This window comes from Periplaneta americana, chromosome 17 (genome assembly GCF_040183065.1).
Source record: "Periplaneta americana isolate PAMFEO1 chromosome 17, P.americana_PAMFEO1_priV1, whole genome shotgun sequence".
NCBI classification, from domain to species: Eukaryota; Metazoa; Arthropoda; class Insecta; order Blattodea; family Blattidae; genus Periplaneta; species Periplaneta americana.
Window position 1 is genome coordinate 17,306,585 of NC_091133.1, and position 12,183 is coordinate 17,318,767.

Consider the following 12,183-nt stretch of genomic DNA (forward strand, 5'->3'; position numbering starts at 1 on the left):
TTATAACGAACTTAATTTATATTCCAATTTTCATAGAAATTGGTTGAGTCATCGTATAGAAGGGTGACAAATATCCAGACAGACATACAAACAAAACTTTCAAAAGTGCGATTTTTGGTCTCGGGGTGGTTAATTATGTATGTTAACACCAATTATTTTTTGAAAAGCTAAAATTACCAGAAAAATTTTGGTTACAGATTTATCATTAGTATAGATAGTTTTTAGTTTAGGTATGTAATTAATCTTACAGGAATTAATTTGAAATAGGCCTTCACAAGCTGTAATTATTTCAAATGTAATTTTGATCTTTACAAAAAATTGCATTTAAAATTAACAGATATTTAGATATACTGACTGGCAAAAAGAGTGGATCACTTAATTAAAAAAAAATATATATATATTTATAGCTTATGCTTAATTTTTTCTACATTCTCACAAAGGCTCACTATAAAATTAGTTAACATATTGTATTCTCTGTACTTCATTTGCGTCATCAGAATGCTTTTTGTTTGCAGTTTATTTTTAAGTTCTAAAATGTTGTAAGCTTTGCAAAATTTTAAGTAATGCTTTTCGTGTAGTTTTTGAAACAATTACTTATTGAGTGTTATCACTTCTGGTTGTGATAATGACTTCCATTCATCATGGAATGCTGACTACCAGGTCCAGTAATATTTTCTGAGGCTCCATTCCTGTAGTGCTGCCCACATTTTTTTCGGGTGTCGAAGTTGTGATGTTGGACACTTTGGCCCAGTATGACTTACTGGTATTCAGTACGATTTAAGTCTGTTGCTGTTGCTGTCATGAAGATTATTTGTCACACAGTGAACAGCATGGGGGTGGGCATTGTCATGCATAAGGATGAAATTTTCATTGACAAAGGTAGCAAAGGGGATTACATGGTCTGTTAACACCTCCTCTATGTAATGGTGCATGTTCAGAGCAACACCGTCAATGAAAGCAAGTTCTGTCTAGGCCCCAAAGCTGATACCACCCCATTTCATGACAACCATCTCCAATTGACATTCTCTCGGAGAAATTGTAATGTGCATATTGCTCCACAAGCCTTCTCCATACTATCTAGCATCAAATGACCAGAGACAAAATCACAACTCATTCATATAGAGCACCATTGACAATTGGTGAATGGTCAAATTTCGGTGTTGATGCGCAAATTGTAATTGAGCTGCCTGGTGCTGTTAAATACACCATAATGTCCACAACTTCCTTAATCTGTGTTATTAAAACAACTCATTCACAGTTTTTTTTTTTTGTTATTGTTGTCGCCAGCTGCAAAATAGAATCCTTTGAGGACAATTAACTGCAAACAGGTGCACTAAGTGCTTTAGTACAGATATGATCATCAAGAAGCACCCAAAGGACACTTGACTGAGACAGTCCTAATTTTCTAATGCTATTGCTTCAGCTCCTTCATTGTTGCCGATCTGCAGATGCAATTACGGCATTTTCATTGGCTGGAGTTTAGACATCTAGGTGTTACACTTCCTGTCTCACATGGTCATCACTATGGAGTAACAGCATGTCTAACTGTGAAATGAGTGGCTCCAGGTTCAAATCCTGGTTGGGACAAGTTATCTCAGTTTTATTTTTCGAGGTTTTCCCTCAGCCAATTGAAGGAGAATTGCTGGGTAACTTTCAGCATTGATTTCAGACTCATTCATTTATTCACATGTCATTCTCATCATTACTATAGCCAGGATTAAGTTCACGGTGCATTATACTGTATTTATACAAGAGCATGACTGTTTGGCGACAGATATCATTCACACGCATTCCCCGAACCCTGGCTTGCTATGCATGGAGAAGGCTGCTATAGAGATGAGTGGGATTGTCTGCTCGAAACCTTAGTACACAGTGAACCTTGCTATAGTCAGCTGGTGTAAGTTGGGAATGTGCCAGTTCGAGGGTTAACACAGCAAATATTTTAGATCTAAATGCTGGATCGTAGTGCCTCCTTCCTGAAATTCAATTCAATTCCTGTCTCATAGACAGATTGGTTTATTCTTCGAAACTCATTAACAGTTAGAAGAGATGTATTTTTGTGCTGTTACATGTACCCAAAGTAAATAACTGAATGTAGCTCTGTACAGAATGTCTTTTATATGGACTCATAAACAGTTTCAGTATTAGTGACGTGATGTATAGCATCTTACTCTCATCTCTTGCCATGGAATTTGTATTGCTTCGTTTGACAGCTCTTATTGCCTCAAAATCTAGAGCACGCAGAATATGAGTTAGATGACATTTTATTCTGATTTTGTAACTAGCTTGTATGCGAGTTTAGGTTCATCCTGTACAGACACATGCATGTGCGCGCGCACGCACACACACACACACACACACTCGCTGCACATATTGTTAACTTCACATAAACTCTTGACTTCTGTATTTTTTTTTTGTGATTTCAGGGGAGCTGAAGTACTGATTGGTGACGGGAAAACATCATTTCCATGTTTGAATGAGTGTGAGGCTGAGTTCAGTTTAAAAACATTACAGGTCGGTTTTATTAAGCATAAAGAATTCATGTATACTATTATAATTCATTAATTTTCGAAGATTGTGCTTAAAAGTATCCTCAATTTAGTTACAGTACTTTGAAAGACACATATTTTATGAAACTCTTTTTTATGCATTAGGATTTGTGCCAGATCACATTAACACAAAATCTGTATCTCCGTCTATACACAGATGTTAAAAAAAAGTTTGACTTTGATGGTAGATAGTATTTACTAAAATAAGAGAAGTATAAAACTAGAAAGCAACATCTGCGATGCAGTATTTTTGCTACAGAGTTATTGTCATTGCTATAGTAAGTGCTTCAGTCTATGTGGTGTCCAGTTTTTTCTATATGGTGTTTAGCCCTTCATCACAAAAAAGTGCATGTGCATTCTAGGATTTCAGGTTGTTTACAGATCTGCTGACAAGTATTCACAATCCACTGACGTAATGTCTCGAAGTCATTAATTATATTTGAATGCTATAGTGTCAAACAGCATCCTTTGGCCTTAGTATAGAGTATAAGCATATATTAAAATGAGATATTTTGTCTTTCACACTCGATGTATTGCAGCTGTTCTGTACTACCTTGTCGAATGGAAAGTCCATAACTTGGGTAGTATTGCTTTTTGGATCTGTGTTTACTATATACTTGTTACTAATTTGGTGAATATTATCTACTGTAAAAGTCTTTGACCCTTTTTTTTAGCATTCTGTATAATGATGCAACATAATCAAGTGTGTGTCATTTTGATCCCTATTGTCTAATATGTTATAGCATTTGTTAGGAGTAAAGGAATACATAAAATCGCTAAGAAATTTAATTTTTTATTTATTTTTGAATTGTTGATTACAATGTACGATGGAAGCCTACTTTTTGTATTATATTAGTCCACTAACCTAATATTATACAATTACTAAATTAATACTTAGAGTTCTTGTGTGCAAGTGTATTTGTACGTTGTGTTCTTTAAATAGACGTTATATAAAACATTCAGTGATTATAGTTTTTTTATATAATGGATGTACACTTGAAAACAGGCTGTGCTTTTAGTATGGCATCAGTCAAAAAGTGACATAAGCAACAGCCTGCTTAGTTGTGATTCAGCTGTCAGCTTGTGATATAAATTCTCGCAACTTATACGTTACATTACAGATGTAACTTATTGACTTACCTTATAATAATTACTGGAACTGTTAATGCTGGAAATATAGTGCGGCACTTTTTGTATAATTTCTTTGTAATGTACAGGGTGTAAAAAAATATATGTTACAAGGCTCGGTGGTAGGTAGATGGGTACCATGTGATCATATTTTGTTAATAAATGCATGTCCAGAAATGCTTTGTTTACGTGCTAGCATCTCTAAAATGTGGAAAAGAACGTAGGCAATACAGATCACAAAAGCTAGGAAAGAAGTAAAAAAGACAATTGAAATTGCACCCATGTCCAGAGAGCCATGCCCAATAGCCTGGCCCCCCTGTTCACCTGACCTGACACCATTGGATTTCTTTTCCCGGGGATACATGAAAACCCTGGTGTACGAGACTCCTGTGGAGACACAAGATCTTGTGGCACAAATTCAAGTAGCAGCTGGAGTCATCTGAGATATGCTGGGAATCTTTCCAAGAGTTCAACATGATATAACCAAGTGATGCACAAAATGTATCGAAGTTGGTGGCAGCCATTTGGAGCACCTCCTGTAGTTGATTAAAATGCTGTTTACTTACATTATTTCTGGACATGGGTTTATTAACAAAATATGATCACATGGTACCCATCTATCTACCACCGAGGCTTGGAACATATGTTTTTTTACACCCTGTATGTGTAACAATCTTATAAAAGAAGGTTCACTGTTCTATTGTGTAATGCATTACCACGAACTAAACTGAACTGTACTCAGTGGAAGTCACCTCTATACTAATCTAATCTTAACATCCTTTCCATGCTCTATCTGGGTGAAATGTACACACAGTTTTCTTGGCAGTTGCATATGATCTATAACAGTAAAAGGCTGATTACATTAACCTGAGTGAAACCAGTACCCTGCCTTAATGTACTGTATTGTGTAGTTTTGTAGTTAAATTGGTTGTTTTATTTATACCTAACTAATGATGTAAAGGCTTCTGTTAGCATAGAGATATTACATTTTTGAGATGAGATTACCTGTAGTTCATTACATGTAATGATAGGGCAGGAATATCAAAGTGCTTACATTACGTGCTCTCGAGAACATGCACAACATTTCCTTAAGACCGATGATTGTACTTTATCTTGCTAAAAAGTGAACCTTGTTGTATTTGTATTGCTTGTAGTATGAGCACGCAGTGCAGGCGCTTTGACATCCCTGTGACAAGGTATTGAGATAATGGCTAGCATATGCAAATTTTAACGAGGTGTGACCACAAAATTCTACTTATTGCCTCAAAACTCAGAGACAAGAGTTATTTAAAACCTTTCTTCTACTCAAATCAGTCTGATAACCTCAATTGTACTTAAAAAATCATCATAGTTGTAACCATTTCGCCATTGAGGATAACTATTTGGTAACTTTAAAAAAAATCTAATTCCATATGTACATTCTATAATGTAATCATTTAATAAAAATTGTACTATTTTTCATAAAGTTGATATTTCATTTTATAAACAATAATAAGTATTAAACATTTCAAGCAAATTAACGTGTGTGTGATCATGTCATTGAAAAAGGCAGCAGTGTGTGAAAATCTCTAAAACAATGTGAGAAATAAATATCTCAGTGCTTAGTACTTCTTATGAGTGTATATATTTCCATTTTTTAAAATTACCTGTCTTTTTTTCAGATGGTATTGAAACCATCAGTTTTCTCGAAGATGCTTCTACGTAAGCAATTAGAGGAAGTGAAAGCTGCAGATATAGAAGACTTGGAAACTTGTCCTTTCTGTGACTTTGCCAGTATACCACCTCGTGAAGATAAAGTGTTCCGTTGCATGAACCCAGAATGTATGCGAGAGTCCTGCAGGTAATTGGTTTTATTGTACATAGTCTTATTTAAATACACTTAGCTCTAATACTTAAATGTTGGGACTTTCTGGGAGCTGAATTTCTAATATCCATAAAAATTGTGCAGGTAAGTCGCTGGTGCTTCTAAAATATTGTAAATCTAAACCATTTACAGAAGTCTCCATGTTTTTTTTTTCCTTTTCCCCCCCCCCTTTTTCTTTTTCTTTTTCCTTTTCTTTTCTGACCTACAACTATGTCAGAATATATGACTGGTAAAGTTTTTCAAGTGGAAACAGTGGGAATATGCGTGGAGCAAGTGCAGTCCTTAAACTAAACATTTGTGAAAAATGAAAAACGAAAATCGTCTGTAGCTGCATTTAGATTGGCAACAGGCCATGATTGTTTGGCCAAACACCTGCATAGAATAGGAATATATCAGTCCCCTAACTGCCCATTGTGCAACTCAAACCAAGAAATAGATTCGGAACACCTCAGTGGCTGGTCATGATAATATCTTTGAAAAATATTGGAGTGCAAGAGGTCAAATGACTTTATTGTCAAACGTCTGGCATTAGAAAACAACAACAACAACATTTGTGACAATGAAAATGGAGTAGCACTGTTGGCTCTGTGTAATTATATAATTGGGTACTTCAGGAATTATACAACAATGTTGCACAGCTCTATAAGAAGTCACTGAGAATGATGTCTTCTCAGTTGTAAGGTAAAGGTAAAAAAGGTAAAGGTATCCCCGTAACATGCCATTAAGGCACTTGGGGGGCATGGAGGTAGAGCCCCATGCTTTCCATGACCTCGGCACTAGAATGAGGTGGTGTGGTCGGCACCATGCTCTGACCGCCTTTTACCCCCGGGAAAGACCCGGTACTCAATTTTATAGGAGGCTGAGTGAACCTTGGGGCCGTTCTGAAAGTTTGGCAACGAGAAAAAATCCTGTCATCACCCGGGATCGAACCCCAGACCTTCCAGTCCGTAGCCAGCCGCTCTACCAACTGAGCTACCCGGCCGCCTCTCAGTTGTAAGATATGATGATAATCAAGCTAATAAAAAGACAGGTAATATAGCTAACCTGGCCTGAGAATTTTGGGATGGTGGGGATCCAGAATCTGAAAACTCTGTTTCTCTTATAACAACACAATGTTATCTGATATAACTTACATAAAAATAACTCCATGATTGAACACTTGCTATTGACAAGGAAAGGCTGCTGTCTCAATATTCTCGCTAAAGAAAGCCAAATATTGTCTAATGCGTAAAAATCTATGATTAATCAGAAATACATTAACAGGTCATTGTATTTTAAAGAATCATTTGCACAGACTGGGATTAGCTGATAATCCTGACTATTGCAGGTACAAGTTACAGGATAAAACAGTAGAACATGTAATGTGTTACTATCCTGTTCTCGAAAACTTTCGAGGATCTGTGCTGGGAGATTTCTGGTCTGACATGGCCACCATCAGCAGCACTGTGATCTTGAGCATCGTCAAGTTAGTCCAGAACCCTGGATGTCTTGTATGATGTTCGAGTCATTAAGGAGATGTTGGAAAGGTAGCACAGTGTACCCATATGGATGGTCTAAGTGCGCAAAGGCTTGTCTCAGTAGTCTCCATTTTGATTCTGAGGTGTCATTGAAAGTAAATTACGTCACACTTCTCCTTTGTTTCCTGCTTTGTTTACTAGAGGAAGCCACCACAAGAACTTTTGCAATCTCTACAAAAAAATCCATTACTCAACCAGATTTGAACCTATGATATTTTAGATGCAGGGCAATGGTGCCATAGCATTATTAACTTTGAAGGGGTAGCTTTTCAAGATAGACAAACCTTTCTGTTTATGCCTCACACTACTGAAATGGTAATGGAGTAGATTATTACTGGTTAAGGCTAATGTTTCCGATTTTAAATATTAGGTCATTGATTAACTTAATAAATTTCCATTTATGGGCCATCTAGGCACGAAATAATAATAAAATGACCACTAGGTGACAATATAGGGATGTGTGTGTAGTCAACTGTATCCAAAAGCTGAGGAAAATTCCGTATCATATAAAATTGTCTAATCATTCTTTCTTGGAGAAACTGGCCATAAGAGTTCCCCAGCCAAATTGATTATTGAAGAAGCTAATAATAATGATGATACTGATAATTACAATGAATGATGATATTATCATCATTATCATCATCATCATCTCCCCCTTTTTGAGTGAACGCACATTGTCCTACTACTGCTACTGCTACCACTACCATCACGACCACCACCACCATTATTATTATTATTATTTTTACTTTTTTTTTTATTTATTTTTAAAAAAGGGCAAGCCCTATGATGGATTACAACTGGAATTTTATTTCACACTTCCCATGAACATACTGAAGACTGTCGGCAATGAGACACGTTAGTGAGTCCTTGGCTCGAGAATTCAAATGCAGTGCATGATTAGTGTATTCCTCTCACAATGAATGATGCGTCTATAATATTAATGTGGATCATGTCCCTATCCAACAGAGCCAAGTCAGTCTGCAGATTTACACTTTTAACCCTCTTATTCATCTATGGCTTGTCATGTCTTCTGTCCTGTCCAGGCTGTTTCCTGCAGCCCCACTATAATTACATGATCTTCTTTATCAAGATCTTTAACAAGCGCAGATAGATCCCCTATAACATTGGAGATAGAAGCGTTGAATTTGATAAAACTGATAGCATATTTCTCACCCAATGAAACCTGGACCTGTTGACTTATTCCTCTGCCATGACTGCTACCTAACAAAAGTATCTTTCTCCTATGCTTGAGCTCCGATACTGACTTGGAAGAAACATTAGTTTCAGGATTCTAGAGAATCCAAAACAGAGAATATGTTGCTCGTTCCACTTCCGTGTTAAAGGTAGCAGTGACAGCACTAGGGACACTGGAAAGCGTAAGCTTTGGATTAGAGACCACCTTAAATTCTGGTGATTTACTTCTAATGTTAGGCCTTGTAGATTTCAAAACTGCAATTTCCCTATTAACAGGTTCTAATTCTTTGCATAGTTGGAGGATGGTTTCGGCTTGTTCCTTTACAATATCTAATTGTTTACAATATTTACATTTCCATTGACTATTTACATTTTCAGCATTAGTATTTGCACAGTCCCAATGAAACCATATGTTATACTGCTTACAATCAATGTCTTGACTCACTTCACTCGTCTAGTCCCAACTGTAATTCAAAAATGAACTTCTAAGACTATTGTCAATTTTTATTTTTCCAGAAATTGTAGGGAACCAAACCATATACCATTACGCTGTGAAGAAGTTGAGAAGCCTGATGAAGTTAAAGCACGAACTTACATTGAAGATAGGATGACAGAGGCTTTAGTCAGGTATGTATTTTTATTTGTAGGGTTATTCAGAGTTCTGAAATCAGTGGAACTTATTTAAAATAAGGTTTATTTAAAAATTAAAATTAAATTCACTCACAAAAAATTGAAAATTGATGTAATTTATAGATTATTGCTGTCCCACTTCTCACACCTGTAAATTTTTCCCCAAAATAATGGTTTTGCCTGTGCAGACACCACCTGTAGTTATTGTTATTGTGAGTGCAGTAGAGAATTGTTGGTACTCTGAGAATATTTAGAACTCCAAATGGTTCGAGGTGTGGTCCATATAATGTTTTAATACCGGATACTATTAATAATTTAAGAACGAAGTGTGGTCATATTTGGTTATATATCTACACAGTTTATATAAACTCATTTCTTTTGTGAATGAAATGGTGGCTTAATTTTTATGTAGAACCTTTTTAGCAAAGCTTTGGAGATTTAAAAACCATTCTGACTTTTGAATAACTTTATATAGAGTGACATAATCTAAGCTTGAAACTACAACTGGAAACAACAAGTAAACAGAATGCCAATAACTCCAACACATTTCAATTTTCAACAGAGGAAATTCTCTTAAAAATATGTGACTGGTTCTCAGTCAATAAATTAGTATTAAATTATAATAAAACTAATATAATTCAATTTAAGTCTTGTCCAAATTCAACCTCGAAAATTTAAAGCATAATAATTAACAATAGGTCCCTATTAGAAACAACAAAAACCAAATTTCATGGCTTAAAAATCGATAATGTGTTAAATTGGAAAAACCATATTAAAGAAATTACCCCCAAACTAAATTCAGCATGTTTTGCTATTAGATCTATGCAAAAGATAGTAAATATCAATACTTTAAAAACAATATACTTTGCATACTTCCACTCGGTAATGAGTTTTGGAATAATATTCTGGGGAAATTCCACAGATAGTAACAATATATTCCTACTACAAAGAAGAGTAATTAGAATAACAGTAGGTGCCAAATCTAGGGAATTGTGTAAGACTATTTAAAAAAAACGACAAATAATGCCCATGGCATGTCAGTAACGAATGTGACACATGAACATTTCTGTCATGTTGGTTATTAATTGTTTTAAATGCACTATAAATACATCACTTCTTGTGGAAGACTCGTATACCGTGCCTACAGTTCTTATTATACAAAACAACACTAGATTACACTAAAATAAACTTTTAAATTTAAAATATCCACGGTTGTTTACAACCATATGTGGTGATATTTCCTGTGTAATGTCATATGACGAATATACCAATATGTCAGCCATTTGTAGTACTCCCTTCCTTGGACATCACAGAAACTTTAAATTCTTCGCCACCACAAGATTTTGTAACTTCACATGTAGCCTATATTTGACGTCTTTTTTCTACTTGGTCATTTAACGACACTGTATCAACCACTAGGTTATTTAGTGTCAATGGGATTGGTGATAGCGAAATGGTATTTGGCGAGATGAGGCCGAGAATTCGCCATAGATTACCTGACATTCGCCTTATGGTTGGAGAAAACCTCGGAAAAAACCCAACCAAGTAATCAGCCCAACTTAAATTCTTGAAAATACTATAAAAAAATGTTCAAAATGTATTAATATTTATATCAATAGAAGAACTAATATAGATTTAAAAAGGCCTAACTTTTAGAATTGCTAAATGATACCTAGGGTAAGTTAATGTTATTAAATAAAACGATTTAAAATTAATATCAGAAATTTAGTACTATTTACCTAATGTGCAAATAATTACACCAATTTATTTATACATAGGCTACCTATTTGCAATATAAATGTATTGCATAAGCTTGTTTTTTTATATGAAATAAATAAACATAAACCAGTTTTTGTAAGTTTTTAATTCAAGGAATTAAAAAAATAATAAACATTTTATACGAACTTTAGGCATAAATGCTAATTTTAGGCCTACACACTATATTTTTACAACAGTTGTTGTTTAGTCTGTCCAAAGACAGGTGTGAACCTCACAAGTGATACCAAGAAGGCACCACTTATGAGGCAACTAGGTCAGGAGATAATGGGATAGTGTGGCCAGTTCCTTTCCCCCTTACAACAGTTACACATATCTTCAAGAGTGTTTAACCTACAGTTTATGCACATTGAAAAAAAAAAACGCACAGGTGCGTGTGCACACACATACAATTATCTAAATCAACAATAAGTATTTGAAATTCTACTACTAATTATATTTAGACGTAAAGACTTCCAATAACAACAAAAATTGAACTGGATTGTAGGATAAACTAGTGACACAAGAACATAACATTTTTGTTTGTGTGTCACAGTAATTGTGTTACGTGTGTCATGTGTAGAATACGTACATAAATCAAAATGTTGTCCATATAAGAAGTTGATTGTTATGTGATGTGTCTCACTTTTACATTTATGAAACATGAAAAAATGAAACAGTTTTGAAGAAATATAAACAAATGTCCATTTGAGCGTGACACACGAACTCTCAACCTTTCCTTGTAATAATTGCAATCAAGCACGAAATAATCATTGTATTATGGTTTCTGTGCATTGTAATTATTAACAAAGGTCAGCACTTCATTATTAATTGCATTTAACATGCAGAAGTAATGATTTATTTGCCTTAAATGTGCATTCAAATATGTGATTTCTAGTAGATAATTTCGCGCTCTTAAACCACAGACTTCTTGGTGCTTTTTCTCCCACATACGTGTTGTTACACAATGAGTGTTATCAGATTAAAAAAATCGGATCATAACGAAAAAAATGACATATAACAAGCAGAGATTCGTGAGATTTTTATTTTTCGTGAAAATGTCTCATTTTCGTGGAATGACCCATGTGGGAAATGTACAATAATTCTGTGCCAGATGAGTTACAAGTAAAAGAATGTTTCTTCAGATGCATAGTGGTAAATTACAATGTTAGATTTGGGAGCCCTAAAACAGATGCTTGTTTCTTTTGTATTCAAGTTGAACTTATAAAATAAGAAAAAATTCAAGAGAAACGTTCAGCTTTGGAAACAAAGAAATGATATAAAATGAAAGCTGATGTATTTTATGACTTCCTCAAGGAAGACAAGCAAGAAGTTCTTATAATAATATCGTTTTGACTGTTAAAATAACCTAATGCTTCCAAAATTGCCAGATCAGTCAACTTATTTCAGTCGAGTTTTTACAACTTCACTGCTGTAACAGGTAACTCAAGATCTAAATTGCAATCAGGCAATGTACACTGTTATACTTGGAATGAGAGTGAATATGGAAAAAAATTCCAATGCTATAGCAAGTTGTGTAGGCTTC

General features: G+C 34.9%; 1 protein-coding gene across 1 annotated transcript in view; it reads left to right on the top strand.

Moving 5' to 3' along the window:
- Nucleotides 1-12,183, top strand: part of LOC138692634 (uncharacterized) — a 94,448-nt gene that overhangs the window by 67,662 nt on the left and 14,603 nt on the right. The window contains exons 5-7 of the mRNA XM_069815702.1: nt 2,427-2,514; nt 5,339-5,517; nt 8,769-8,879. Of these exons, the coding sequence (XP_069671803.1) occupies nt 2,427-2,514; nt 5,339-5,517; nt 8,769-8,879 (378 nt within the window). The remainder of the gene's footprint in view (nt 1-2,426; nt 2,515-5,338; nt 5,518-8,768; nt 8,880-12,183) is intronic.